The 15988-nt window shown below is 43.7% G+C and overlaps 1 protein-coding gene across 3 annotated transcripts in view; it reads left to right on the top strand.

The window, feature by feature from the left end:
* The window catches only part of LOC110505154 (GPI ethanolamine phosphate transferase 2, catalytic subunit), a 124557-nt gene that overhangs the window by 76853 nt on the left and 31716 nt on the right, over nt 1–15988 (top strand). For all 3 annotated transcript variants that reach the window (XM_021584178.3, XM_021584179.3, XM_090219903.1), the window contains 2 exons: nt 1799–2235; nt 8640–8831. In XM_021584178.3, coding sequence (XP_021439853.2) covers nt 1799–2235; nt 8640–8831 — 629 coding nt within the window. The remainder of the gene's footprint in view (nt 1–1798; nt 2236–8639; nt 8832–15988) is intronic.

Genomic DNA, 15988 nt, shown 5'->3' on the forward strand with positions numbered 1-15988 from the left:
ATTCGCATACCGCCCCCTAACAGATCCACCGACGACACCATCTCTTTTGCACTCCACACTGCCCTTTCCCACCTGGATAAAAAAGGAACACACGTGAGAATGCTGTTCATTGACGACAGCTCAACATTCAACACCACAGTGCCCTCTAAGCTCATCGCTAAGCTAAGGACACTGGGACTGCTACTCTGTTTATTATCTATCCTGATTGTCTAGTCACTTTACCCTTACCTACACGTACATATTACCTCAACTACCAACACTGCTGTTACTCTGTTTATTATCTATCCCGATTGGTCACTTTTACTTCTACCTACACGTACATATTACCTCAACTACCAACACTGCTGCTACTCTGTTTATTATCTATCCTTTTTGCCCAGTCACTTTACCCATACCTACACGTACATACTGTATTACCTCAATTACTTCAACTACCTGGTACCCCTGCACATTGACTCGGTACTTGTAAACCTTATATATAGCCTCGTTATTGTTATTTTATTGTGTTACTATTACCTTTTATGTACTTAGGAAGTATTTGTCTTTGTAACTCTGCATTGTTGGGAATGGGCTTGTTAGTAAGTCTACACCTGTTGTATTTGTCGCATGTAACCAATAAAATGTGATTTGATTCGAATGTTGTTCCTGACTGTATATAGCCACGGTTTGACACTCATTTTTGTTAGCCATAAGCAGACAGTACATTAAATCCCGGCCAACCCCAACAAATCTGATAAATTGGCAGATGTGAGACCATTCCAGGCAAATGCTGTTGCGATTCAAGTACCCTCCGTCCCTCAGCTCAGGGACCTTGAAGCAACAGAGGGAGAGAGGGATGATGAAGAAAGGAGAGATGAACAAAGAAAGGGTGTTTCCCCCCCCCCCTGACTTTGGTTTACACAAACAGAGTTCTGCTTACGCATTCCGTTTTCCCCTCTGCTGAGCTTTTGGCATGGTGCGCCCCACCCGCCGATGCGTGAGCGGCACTTGGCGAGGACAAGCCCCTCTCTGTTACAGTGTTACCGTGACACGCTACCGGGGGGGGGGGTCCTGTGTTTATGGAAAGCGATCACTTCACCTTCTTTTGTTTGTGTAATAATTTATTTCATGATGTTTCCTTTACTCGTACCATTTTGAGGGAGTGTGAGGGAAGGAAAATGAATACTACAATACAGACAATAGATTTCAATAGTCAGTCAATAGATTTGCGTGGCCCTGAAGCACGTTACACACACTCTGTCCCTGTGTGTTTTAGCTGCTGTCCCCAATGACAGTGCGTTAACTTAGTGGGATCAGAGTAGTCCACTTACTCACTCTGTCAGGCTCCCCCTGAGTACTGAGTCAACAACAAGCCCCAGTTCACAGGACCAGGGGTAGTACTTTACAACTCAGTGTGGGGCGAAAACACACAGACACACAAACACACGCATGGTCCTAGAATAGAAATAGACTCTCTCTTTGTTGTTGTTGTTGTTCTGCTTTCTAACAGCTTAGGTCAGGATCTTGGGAACGCCATCAAAAAGCCTTCTCTTTCTAGGTTGGGGCATCTGTGCTCCCTGATATGTTATTGTGTTAAAATGACTTCAACTAGAACGTATTGGCCGTGATTTTAATTGCAGCCTTTATCTTGATCGTTTTGGTAAGTTTAGGTTACTCTGTATTAATTGTATTGCTTTGATGTGAAGTCAACTCTATGCTGTGGTTTGGCCAATGTGTTTATGTGTAATTAGTTGTTTATATTCCAGTAGCGCCCTGTGAGCCTAATATGACATCTTCTCTTTGTCTCCTTCTCCCCTAGTCTCCATCCCGTGCCAGCGGCAGTGGGTGGTCGCTGTCAGAACTTGACATTCTGCTCCTGGCTGGCACAGCTGGCCACACCCTTAGCCTGTCGGCCAGCAGCTTCGTGGAGGAGGAGCACCAGGTCTGGTACTTCCTGCTCAACACCCTCTGTCTGGTCGTCTTCCAGGACGTCTGTCGCAAGTACTTCCGGGAGCGCAGTGCCAACATTGGCGTCATAGGGTGTTCGGAGGACGAAGACTGCCTCCCTCCTTCCAAAGAGGGGGATGCGGTCGCCTCACCGTTGACTGATTTGGGGGTGACGGGCGCAGATTCAGAGAGGTGGCTGGCCCTGGCCACACCGCTGCTTACCCTGGCGTGTTGCCGTCTGCTGCGCTCGCTCAACCAGACCGGGGTGCAGTGGGTTCATCTGCCTGACCTGGGACACTGGCTCAACAGGTGGGTGTGCTGAGGTTTGAATAGACTGGAATACTTGCTTTTTATTGTTGTGCTGTGTGTTGCTTCACACAGGATAAATGTTGGCATAAGTGGAGTGCCATACACTACCATATAGTGGTAGTTGAATATATTACATTTTCTTAATTTGAAGCGGCCTTTAGGAAAATATCAGCGTTTTTGTTAGCTTGCTTTTTGCCAGTTCAGATTCACTATTTGATACATAGACCAATTCATTAAAGCAACATTTTGCATAATTCTGCTTTGTGAAGGCCATCGGCAGTGCTTTCATGGAGAAGCGGTAGAACAAGTCTACTGCTTGAGTATAACAGTTCCTCCATCTTTTATTCATACCCCTATCATACACTCAGATCTGGGCCCGGTTTCCAGCCTTCAATGGCTTTCACGACGCACCGTCACTGAAGTGCAACTCTACTTCTGAGTAAAAATCTGTCGTTCTGCCCCTGAGCAAGACAGTTAACCCACTGTTCCCCGGGGCACCGAAGACGTGGATGTTGATTATGACTGCCCTCCCACCACACCTCTCTGATTCAGAGGGGTTGGATTAAATGCAGAAGACACATTTCAGTTGATGCCGTTCAGTTGGACAACTGACTAGGTATTCCCCTTTCCATTCACACAACACAGGAGTGCCTTATTAGCTTGTGAAGGAACCATGTAGGGAATTACAGTTCTAGAGGGCCGACTCACAGGCAGTACTAAGGCTGTCTTCCCAGTCAGTTATGACTATGTTGTATGAAAGGAATACATATAGCTCATGGTAATACTGTTCCATAGGTCTCAACCCGCATGGTCTCAAGTCTTAGCCTGTCCAAGAGACTTCAGTTCCTGAGCTCATCCTCGTTTCCAACATGATTTTCCCTCCTTCCTGTTAGAGTTATGGTAGTACAAAAAGTACAACAACTACCGCTATGACCTCTGCAGAGTCATCAAATGAGCAAAATGACAATGTAAATTACGCAGGCTCTGCCGCTCGCCGCATGTGGCAGGGGCTACGGTCCATTGCGGAATACAAAGGAAGATCCAACCGTGATCTGCCCAAATGATGCCTCTCTACTCGACCAACTCAATGCATTTTATGCCAGCTTTGAAAACAGCAACGTCGTGCCAGGTGGGATGGCCATCACCGACCCAGAGGATTGGGTGATCTCGCTCTCCGAGGCCGCCGTGAGAAACATCTTTAATCGGGTCAACACCTGCAAGGACGCGCGACCGACAGTAATCCAGGGAGCAGTCTCAGAGCATGGGCAGAACAGCTGGCAGGCATATTAGGGCACTTTTCAACCTCACCTTGTCCCAGTCTATAATCCACACATGTTTTAAGAAGACCACTATCATTCCTGTCCCCAAGAACTCTAAAGCTTCATGCCACAATGACTACCGCCCTGTAGCACTTACATCTGTAATCATGAAGTGCTCTGAGAGGCTGGTTATGGCAACACATTAGCTCCATCATCCCAGACACCCTAAACCCACTCGTTTGCATACTGCCCCAACAGGTCCATAGATGACACAAACTGAATTGCTTTCCACACTACCCTCACCCACTTAGATAAGAGGAATACCTATGTGAAATTGCTGTTCATTGACTACAGCTCAGCATTCAACACCATTGTCCTCTCCAAGCTCGTCACCAAGCTTGGTGCTCTGAACACCTCCCTCTGCAACTGGATCCTGGACTTCCTCCGCCACACTATCCCTCAACACAGGGGCCCCACAGGGGTGTGTGCTTAGTCCCTTCCTCTATTCCTTGTTCACCCACAACTGCGTAGCCACGCACGACTCCAGGACCATCATCAAGTTTGCTGACGACATGACGGTGGTAGGCCTGATCACTGGCGAAGATGAGTCAGCCTACAGGGAGGATGTCAGTGACCTGGCAGTGTGGTGCTAGAACAACAAACTCTCCCTGAATGTCAGTAAGACCAAGGAGCTGATCATGAACGATCAACGATGGGGCTGCAGTGGAGCAGGTCGAGATCTTCAAGTTCCTCGGTGTCCAAATCACTGAAGACTTAAAATGATCCAAACACAAGCGCACGGTCGTCAACATGGCGCGACAGCCCCGCTTCCCTCTCGGGAGGTTGGAAAAGTTTGGCATGGGCCCTCAAATCCTCAAAAAGTAAATGTCTGGTGTGGCAATAGCACCGCCCTCGATCACATGGCTCTACAGAGGGTGGTGCGGACAGCCCAGGACATCACTGGGGCACATCTTCTTGCCATCCAGTACATCTACACTGAACGAAAATATAAACGCAACATGTAAAGTGTTGGTCCCATGTTTCATGAGTTGAAATACAAAACTCCATACGCACAATAATCGTATTTCTCTTCAGTTGTGTGCACAAATGTGTTGACATCCCTGTTAGTGAGCATTTCTCCTTTGCCAAGATAATTCATCCACCTGACAGCTGTGGCATATCCAGAAGCTAATTAAACAGTATGATCATTACACAGGTGCACCTTGTGCTTGGGACAACAAAATGGCACTTTATAATTTGCAGTTCTGTCACATAACACAGTGCCACAGATGTTTCAAGTTTTAAGAGAGTGTGCAATTGGCATGCTGACTGCAGGAATGTCCACTAGAGCTGTGTCCAGAGAATTTAATGCTGATTCTCTACCATAAGCCACATCCAACGTGGTTTTAGAGATTTTGGCACTACATACAACCGGCCTTACAACCACAGACCACTTGTAACCACACCAGCTCAGGATCCCCACATCCGGCTTCTTCACCTGCGGGATTGTCTGAAGGGGCTGAGAGGAGTATTTCTGTCTGTAATAAAGCCCTTTTGTGGGAAAAACAAATTCTGATTGTCTGGGCCTGGCTCCCCAGTGGGTGGGCCTATGCCCTCTAAGGCCCATGGTTGCACCCCTGCCCTGTCATGTGAAATCCATAGATTAGGGTCTAATAAAAAAATAATCTATTGACTGATTTCTTTATATTATTTCAAATCTTTGAAATTGTTGCGTACATTTTTTTGTTCAGTATATATCAGGCAGTGTGGTCGGAAGGCCCAGAGAAATTATTAATGACTGCAACCACCCAAGCAATAGACTATTCTCTCTGCTTCCGCACAGGAATCGGTACCGGTGCATAAGTATGGCACCAACAGGCTCTTGAACAGCTTCTATCCCCAAGCAATAAGACTGATAAATAGCTAACAAAATAGCTGACACGGACGATCTGAGTAAACCTTGTATCTTTATTGACCTTTTATTGTTATTTTTGCACTTTCTCTATGCACACTCACTGAGCCCTACACACACACTCACGCACACACACACACACACACACACACACACACACACACACACACACACACACACCCCACCCACCCACCATCATCTGCTCACTCACACATAATATGCACATACATTTATACTGCATCTACACACACGCACAGCCACTCACATACAACCTGCTGCTGCTCTGTTTATCTTATATCCTGTTGCCTAGTCACCTTACCCCTATACATATCTACCTCTATCACTACAGTATCCCTGCACATTGTAAATATGGTATTGGAACTGACCCTGTATATAGTATGCTTACTTACTTATTGTGTTCTTCTTATTTCTGTTTTTTCATAGTATTATATTGTCATTGGTTATTGCATTGTTGGATTTTGAGCTAGCAAGAAAGGCATTTCACTCTACTTGTCCATGTGACATTGAAACTTGAAGCTTTCATATGCTGGTTTTCCAATCTAGTCCTTCACCTGGTTTGCTTAGCTGCACCGTCCTCACTCCCTCACAAATCGGGTCAACGTGCTACATTGTCTGCCCATGTATTGTGTACATAGTCATTATTCGTCCTTGGAGAGCTCCCTCAAGGCTGCAGAACTGCCACACAGACAGATGGCTAGTCCGGGCTTGTCTCCCAGTCTAAACCAGGGCCCATTCCACCCCATTAGATATGTGCTCTGGCCAGCACAGTGAATCAAGACTCAGTTAGTTGCTTGGTTGGATGCGAGTGGAAGGAAGCCTATGTAAAGAAAAATGCGCAAAAAAATGCAGTTTTTTTTCCCCCCACAGGATTATGTGACTTGGACATAAACACCCAGGGAAAGTTCATTTGAAGTATATGGTCAGGCCCGGAATGACTCTTCACATAATATAATTGAATGATTTGCTCCTTTAGAAATTTTGCAGCATCATAACAGTTAGAGCACTCAGAGGTTAAGTCTTAAAAAGATACGACCAGTGAAGTTCCCCACAGGCCAGAAAACTTGCAATATGTCATTTTTCTTACCAAACTTCTTTGTAGCGTTGCCTAGGCAAAGTAGACTCTACAATATATGGACAAATGTGAAATCCAATCAACCACAGGGCTCCTATTCATTTTAGCAGACTCAACATGGCGTATAAAGACTTTTCCTAAGGAAGGCATGAAGTGCTCAGACATGACATGCTCATGACAAGTCTTGACCGTATTATAATGCATTGCCCGCATGGCCTCTTAACTAAATTGTCACCATGTTTCAATAAAACGTTGACATCCAATAGTCTGACTTCAAAGTGAGTGAGATTCTGAACATACAGAAAACTTGGTGACCCTACGGTACTATACCTTGGCAAAGGATTTAGGCTAATGAATGAAATAAGATGCATTGTATAGACCAAGAGAAAGTGCATTGAGTGTTATCCGTTAGAGCCTGTTGTCTGTTAACTTACCGTATCTACAGCACCATAATGGTGGCTAGTTTCCTCACAGCAAGGATATAAATAAAAATGGAGTCACTCCCGTAGGAGCTAATGAATCATATCTTTGGCTGTCTCTGCAGGTAGCATTAGTCTGTTCCTGTCCATTGTGTGTTAAAAGCCTCTCTCTGACTTCCCTGTAATTCTTACATTTTACATTTACATTTGAGTCATTTAGCAGACGCTTTTATCCACAGTTAGTGCGTTCATCTTAAGATAGCTCTTTGAAGAGGTAGGGTTTAAGATACTAGTTGAAAAGGTTGGGTTTTAGATGTTTTCGGGAAGATGGGCAGGGTCTCCGCTGTCCTAGCTTCAGAGGGATTTTAGGGCCAAGATAACAAACCCTAATTGCCTCCGAATCAGAGCCGGAATAAGATTGTTATCCGTGAAGCATCGCACACTCGGATTCTCAGAGAGATGTACAAAAAACATTCCAGTCTGGCAGAAAGTTTGAGGAACCGTCAGTGAACCCGCTGTTCTCATTGTTGAACCCGAGGTTTTTCTGTTCCATTAGCATTCTCGCGGTGACACATGTAACAAGACGAATGCCTTGCGCTGGGGGGCACCAGGGTCAGCCTATTGTGGAATTAGAATTTCCTTCTCGCCGTCATTAGCTGGCCTTTACCCTGTCTGGCGCTGCCCCTTTTCCCATATTCCCCCTGTTCTATGCGGAGTGGGTACACTGGGTAATGAGCTCGGGCATCGTTCCTCCTTCATGTTCCCCCAAGGTGTCCGCCTGTTCCCCTTCCCTGACCCAACCCCCTGCCCCGATTCCAGGGCCATGCTGTTCCTCTGGCGTAGCTGGGCTGCATCTAAAAAGTTAACGTGGTCTCCTCTTCCTTGTCTCCTCTCTTTCAACTGCAGTGTTATGAATGCAAAAGAAGGGTACGTGTAAAAAAGTTTTTTTTTTAAATTAGATGCTTACTGGGAAGTTGCTATCACCAGTCCAGTCCTTTCTCATCAGAGTAGATGATGTGGAGGAAAGGAGACAAAGAAGGAAGGTCCTTTCGAGCTATTGTACCGCACACCCTCTTACTCTATTGCTTGCCTGAGATTTTCCCATATTTTTCCCCATTCTCAACTCATTTAGGATTAATTGCCCTGTCCCTACTAACATTGAATGGGTGTGTTTAGACAAGAAAATGTAGCCGAAACAGCTTTACATCCGCTGCTGTAGCCAACATCATTACAGACCTTTCCCCTTAGAATACTATGGTGATTTGATTTGAAAATCGCCATGTTTTGCCCTTGAGTGACTTCTATTAGAGTACTTGTGAGAAATGGACTTGCAGATGTGTAATCTTTCGCATTACTGTAATGAAGGTGTACATCTTGAGCCAAGGAGTTTCTCTAATTTCCACTATCCCTTCCTATGTAGAGAACAGTGGGACCTGAGTACAGTGAATGTGCTATTCTTAGTTTAGTACCCCCCTTCTATTTTTCAATGTATGACTGAGGTGTGAGTCCAAGGAAACAACCTCCTATGGAAAGTTAAGGGCAACATTTTACCAATGCAAAATGCCTCTGAGCTCTGCAACAAATAGCTTAATGCTTTCAATATTACAGCCCTAAACTGTAATATTGCTGCACTAAACTGCCACATTGTTCAAAAACGAATTACTCTGTAATTAGTGAAGTTTTACAGTGGGTTTTAATGTTCATCTGTTCTCTCTCTACAGCTCAGAACACAAGACGGTGCTGTCCTTGTTGGCCGCCATGTCATTGGCTCTTATCTACTTCCTGGTCCAGCGGCGATGTTCCTTGGTCTCCAAGATTGCCCTGGCCCTCGGCCTTCTGGGTGTCTACAGCTACCGGGCGGCTGTGGGCAACGTTGTGTTACCATGGCAACATTCCAGTGGAAACATGTCCAAGTAAGTTTTCGCCGACTATTATGTGGCAAGTGATTACTCTTTCCCAATCGCCCTTTAATGCAATTGCGGTTTTGCATCAAATCTGAAGAAATGCTGTATTGCATTTGTGTTTGTTGAGCCTTTTGATAGGTGATCACATCACACTAGTTAATGAACGCATTTGTCATGAGCCAAAACGGGTCACCGAAAATTGTGTATTATGTCATCCATTTTGTATGATATGTTTCGTCCTGACCTCCAATTTGTTTTTGTTTTTACGAATTCCAATTCGTAAAAACAATCACCTACTTGCCTGCCTGCCTTACAGCCCGTCTTCAGCCCCACTGCAAGAACACAATGAGTACGCAGGTGCTACTGCCCAGTTATCCTGCCCCACTGCCCAGTTATCCTGCCCTATAATTGACAACGCCACCATGCAAAGTCGCCCAGTCATTAATCACCACCGGAAGTTGTTTACGCTTGCGCCGTGGCAACCTCCTGGCATTCCCATTAAATTGAGTCCACAACAGCAACGGCCCCAGCTCAATCACTCACAGCCAGGCTAATCTGGTAGCATGAGACCCGTTCATCCTTTGTGCCTCATCACACTGGCCCACATTGCTGAAAGAGGGTCTTCCACACTGACTCGCTATGATAGTTCAGGCTGCATCTTTTTGTGTGTGCTTCGTAAGGCAGTTGGGCTTGACTGACAGCAAAAAAAAATTGGCAAATTGAGATTTCATTTTTTTTTTATGAGGTAACAATTCTTGGTATAGCTCTCTATGCAGTAGTCTTCTCTCCCAATAATAACTTAATCATCCTTCTCCTGTCCTTACCTTTAAAATCATACAGAATACCCTGTGACATTTTCTGGTATTTGCTGTAAGGAGCTGGTAGGTAGGGATTGAGTGCCCACATTTATTCCTCCCTCTATTTCTCCCTCCTTTCTTCTATTATTTCATCTGTTTCACGTGAGGAAATGCTCAATCAAATGCCTCCAAAAGAGCATTGTAGAGTCAACAGAAAATGGAGGGAAAAGGGGCCTTGGAATTTATGGGTCTCCTGCTGTCTCGCGTTTTGCTGTCGTGGCGCCCGTCCTCGGCCTGATGAGTGGCCATGATTGATATGGCCCTGCAGACGCTGTCGAGTCATACCCCCCTACCAGATGGGGTCATCAATCAGACCGTTTTTGTCATTTTGAAAAAGCGGAATTGTCATGTACCTCCGGCATAAGGAAAGCCATTCTGGGAAGTAATGTGGTTTAAGAGGCACTTTGAATCATCAAGCTTTTTTGTAATAGTCACAACTTATTTATTTTTTTATTTTTTTATCACTTGTGATTTTGCTGTTGTTCACACTGCTTGTTGTTCATTTTTTGTTTTCCCATGTAGTTTTATATTGTATAACATTTTACCTCACATCATTATAGCGTCGATAGGCCAGTATTAAAACTAGTCTGTGTATGTTGTACCACATTTTAACATTTACATTTGAGTTATTTATCCGACGCTCGTACCCAGAGCCCTTTGTAACTAGTGCGTATATCTTAAGATAGCTAGGTGAGACAACTACATATCACAGTCGTAGTAAATTCATTTTTCCTCAAGAATGTAGATATCAGCAAAGTCAGTGCTAGTAGGAAAATACCGGTGCACGTTCCCACACATCGACTAAGGTGAGAAAGCCATGCTACTCATTCTCACTAGTTCAGCTAATCCTAAATGTAATCAAAATTGTTGGTTTTTTGGGGGGCTACGTCAGGTGTCACGGAACACATATGATTGGCTCTCAATGTGAACGTAATTTGTGGCATACAGTATTGAATGTCTTTGGGGGGTGGAGTACTCCAGTCTTTGTGACCAGCCTTTATCTGCCCCACTGATATGACCCATCCTCTTGTTAAATGACAACGTGGAATCATATCTCAGCCCAGTGCAGTTAATGTGAATTACAGGAGTGGCTTAAGGGCCGGCGTTGCCTCTGTGATGAAATACATCTCCCAGCAACCCTGGGAGGCTTCTGTGTTATCTGAACACACCTGAGTTGCTGTGAAGGGCATGGAAGCGTTTGTGTTACAGCACCATACTGAATAGAGTAGTACTATAATACTTTATATATTATATCAGAAATGTGTAGTTTGAGGTTCTACTCCCAACTCCCCCAGATAACACACAAACATAGGGTGTTCCCGAGTTTCAATACCCCTGTGTTTTGGGGTGGATGTTGCACCTGGGATCTGAAACAAAACAACTCCTCAGATTCTACTTTTTTTAGAGAAATAGTGTAGTCAAAATCTGTATTGTAGTCAAAGCGACATCGTATTTTCTTCAGCAGCCACTGCAAGACAAGTATGTACTGTCAAATGTTACTCATGATAAGATATGGGACTGGAGAAAAAAGTCCCTTAAAAATGAAGTGAGGCACCAGAGTTGACACAATGCTGGCAAAAATGTAGAGGATACTTACGTTGTTCCAAATATCATTATTGCGTAGTTACGTTACTAGTCCCTGAGATGCCATAGCAATGCAAATGTTCTCCCGAACATCACTTAGCTCCCAGCTGTAATTCATTTCCATTGTTCTGGGGATTTTGTTTGATATCCCATCTTTTATAATCCCCTTCCTGTGAGGAAAGGTAAAGATTGAGCGATACTTAAGCAATGTCATGTTTCTCATTATCCTAGAGAAACCACCTTGTGCTCAGAGGGTGGCTGAGTAGCTATAAACGTTTCAACGATCTATCGAGGTTATTGTTTGGACCTTTTAAGTATAGGGACACTTGCTTCGAAGCCGAAGAGTTACCACTAACTCTACTCCAGAGCACATAGAACTGACACACCACGTCAATCGAGGTGTCAAAAATGGCTGAAATATCTTCAAAGTTCTGTTGCGTGTTCTGTCAAAGCACAGCTTGTACTAGAAAATAACTACACATAGTATCTCAATTGATTCCTGCAGTGCTTTACACCTGCCCAAAAACAGTCCCTTTATTTATTGTCCTTTTTTAAATGTTAGTTGTGCTGACACTTCATTTGGGAACATTTATGCATGCAGATCCCTCATGAAGATGCATATTAATTCTGACTCTCATTGGAATCTCTGAGTACACACACGCATGCACATTGCACATTACACACACAAAAATACACCCATGCGGGGATTTCAGGTGTTATGGATGAGGGGTTCAAAGTAAGGCTCAGTCTCTCTGTCTTCAAAGACATGCCTGGATAAGAATGAAGCTCTCATTGTTCATACACACATTTAGCCTATAGCTGATGTGATCTCCTGTTCTAAGTCTCCCTCTGTCACAATCATGTAATTAGTTCCGAATGTTCACGTTATATACAGTGCCTTCAGAAAGTATTTCACATCTTTAAATGGATTACATTGAGATGTTGTGCCACTGATCTACACACAATACCCCGTACCCCATAATGTCAAAGTGGATTTTTAAATTCAATTAAATTAATGAAAAATGAAAATGTCTTGAGTCAATAAGCATTAAAACACTTACGTCATTCCTAACTCAATTTCCGGAAATTAATCAGGGATTTCCCCATGAGGCCAATGGTGACTTTAAAGCCGTTACAGAGTTGGATGGCTGTGATAGGAGAACTGAATATGGCTCAACAACATTGTAGTTTCTCCACAATACTAACCTAATTGACAGAGTGAAAAGAACATACATCCTGTTTGCACTAAAGTAATACTGCAAACAAATGTGGCAAAGCAGTTAACTTTTTGTCCTTAATTAATACAAAGTGTTATGTTTGGGGCAAATCCAATACAACCCATTACTGAGTAGCACTCTCCATATTTTCAAGCATAGTGGTGGCTTCATCATGTTATGGGTATGCTTGTAATCGTTATGTACTGAAGAGTTTTTCAAGATAAAAAAAAAAGACTGAATGGAGCTAACCACAGGCAAATTCCTGGAGAAAATACCTGGTTCAGTTTGCTTTCCACCAGACACTGGGATATTAAGGCCAAATCTACGCTGGAGTTGCTTACCAAGAAGACAGTGAATGTTCCTGAGTGGCCTAGTTGCAGTTTTGACTTAAATCGGCTTGAAGATCTATGGCAAGACTTGAAAATATATGTCTAGCAATGATCAGCAAACAATTTGACAGAGCTTGAAAAACGTTGAAAAGAATGATGGGCAAATATTGTACAATCCAGGTGTGCAAAGCTCTTAGAGACTCACAGCTGTAAGCACTTTCAAATATGAGATAATGAGATATTTCTGTATTTAAATTTCAATACATTTCCAAACATTTCTAAAAACCTGTTTTCACTTTGTCATTATGGGGTATTGTGTGTAGATGGGCGAGAGTGGAAAAAAGCAATTTAATCCATTTTGAAGTCAGGCTGTAACACAACAAAATGTGGAATAAGTCAAGGGGTATGAATACTTCCTGAATTCACTGCATCTCAACATTCTCTCCAATTTTGGTTCAATTGTTCACAAAATGTGTTTTGTTCATTTCTGTGTGGCTATGATCTCTGTCAAGACCAAATCTATTCTCAAAATAGAAAGGCCTTTGAGCATCCAAGATACCACTGTTTGTTCGTTTCTCATGTCGTCCCTCTTACAGCCTGCTCTCATTAGCAAGTAATGAACACGCAGGTGACTATTTAAACTGTTCTCCCGAAAAGTGACAAAAAATTATCATTACCTAATCATCTTTCCAATCCACTGATACTAATGTGAGGTGTCTTGGCGGGTGTCTCTCATGGGTTTGGAGTCCTCTCTTGAGTGATCCATTGTGCTTCACTCTCCTAGATGGTAGTGCCTGGGACGACACCAGTATCGGGAATATTTTTTCACATGGCGAAAATGAAAACATGAAGCAGACACATCCATTTGGTCCTTTAAAAACCTATTTTATGAAAAATAGTGTGTGCTATAGCTTGGAAAATAAATACATGTGACTCTGGGTGACAACATGATGATGTTTGTTTCCAAAATAAGTTTCCTAAAGATGTTTGGTATTTTATTAGGATCCCCATTAGCTTTTGGAAAAGCAGCAGCTACTCTTCCTGGGGTCCACACAAAACATGAAACATGACATAATACAGAACATTAATAGACAAGAACAGCTCAAGGACAGAACTACACTAACAAGTATTGCAATGCTGGTATCGTCCGGGCCCTACTAGATGGCTGTTCTGGCTTTTTGATGACTGACGTCAGGACACACCCATCTTTTCATTCAAGGCTGTGGGATGTTCCCATCACTGTCATCAGTCAAGTTAACTAGGATACACACCTTGTTCAATAACCATTTATTAATCCCATTTTTTGTAACTTTTAGATTGTGGGAATTGAGAGATACTACTGCCACTGTTGGAGCTAGGAACACAAGCATTTCGCTACAACCGCAATAACATCTGCTAAATATGTGTATGTGACCAATAAAATTTGATTTGATTTGAACCAGTTATACAGGTACTTTAGGAAAGCAGACCGAGACAGACTGCCAGACAGACAAATGGACAGACTGAAAAACACATACTGCAGTCCATGGTGTCCAGAACACTACAGAATCTTCCTCTTGTTTTTTCGGTATGGACTGTCAGTTTATTAGAGTGTGTTATTAGCACCGTTGTTCTGCCGGTGTCTAAATCCCAGGGTTTACATTTCTGTGTGTGGTTTCCCCCCCCGAGAGCATTTGCCTCATCACTGCAGAGAGCGAGAGGAGGCTGGCATCATGTCTGCATTTGCTCGTTCTGTACCCATCTGTGCCGCTCACCCCAAACAACACACACTGGCCTCAACGTGCCGTTTGTTTGCCATAATTACAGCTCATTTAATTTGCTGATTTGTGTTGCTCCGTGCAATAGCATCCAGCTTAAGCCCGCACACAGGGACCTGTGGAAAAGCCCAGACACCACCACATTTACCTTCACACACAAAAAGAGACTCCTCTTCATCCTCACATAGTCAACCCAGCTAACAAGTCAGCCCCCCCCCCCCAGCCATGCTTAGAATAAATACAACAAAACAAGAATTTCCAGCTATGCTTAGCATAAGAACCAAGAAGGGCAGGGATTCTCTCCACCTCGGATTTGTGTTTTAGATAAAACATTTGAATAATATACAAGTGAGAGATGTAGCTAGGGCACAACTCCAGGGTTAGAAGGAACTGCTGGCCATTCATCTGAGGGATGAAGGCTGCAATACAAACCCAGTGAATGAATAATACATTGCGCAACACCTGCTTGACTCCCTCTCCTAGTGAACCAGACCCTTATCCCACTCCTATCACTACAGGCTCCTTAAAATTCAAGGATGTCTGGCCCCTTTCGGGGACAAGCCGTCAGTCTAGTGCGTGTTTGACAATAAGGCGGGCACTTGAGTGTTCTACTTTTATAGGCACCTTATTTATGAAGTGAGGTTTGCCTGGTGAGGGCTTTCCCAGCAGGCTAAACAGGTTTAAATTACATCATAAAACCAGTTGTACTTTTATTATGAAGTAATTTCAAGCATGTTTTGCCCACTAGGTAAGAGGAGTTTTACTGATAATTACTCTGCCTCTCCTTCCCTAGGTACAGCAGCTAGCAGTAAACATGGCCTAATCCATGCTTATTGTTTAGGTGCACATTTTCATATGTATATCTCTCTATCACGCACACACACACAGACACACACACAGACACACACACACACACACACACACACTGAACTAAGGATTGCAGGGGGTTTGCTGTTTGTCAGACTGACTATCTGCACCCTGTCACTCCTGAGGGTCCTCACATTAAAAACTCCTGACTCTTGTTCACACAACCCTGTCTCCATGGTTACCTGCCAGGAGGCTACATGGCATCTACTGTTGTCGTACCTTTTCCCGATGAGCGATGACGCAGAAAATGTTCTGCGTGCCATAATAACAGGCAGAGAAATCATGATTCATTCATCCGTATGGATTTTAGTCAAAGCAGATGTCCTTGTGACTTCTGCTATTACAAATAGCACACATGAATTTGAATCAAGAGGCTGGGAAACTGACTTGTGTTTATCTTTTTGGACTTATCTTTTTTTACGAGGTTGTCGGTGTTTGTCAGAATTGCGTAAGTGTGTAATCGGACCAGTCTAGTTTGGTCAGTGTCAGACTTAGAGGGCACACCTCAGCTGAAAGGAGAAATTACTGTGTTTATCTGTGTACTTGCCTTCATCA

This window comes from Oncorhynchus mykiss, chromosome 25 (genome assembly GCF_057628025.1).
Source record: "Oncorhynchus mykiss isolate SJ-2025 chromosome 25, ASM5762802v1, whole genome shotgun sequence".
Classification (NCBI taxonomy): Eukaryota; Metazoa; Chordata; class Actinopteri; order Salmoniformes; family Salmonidae; genus Oncorhynchus; species Oncorhynchus mykiss.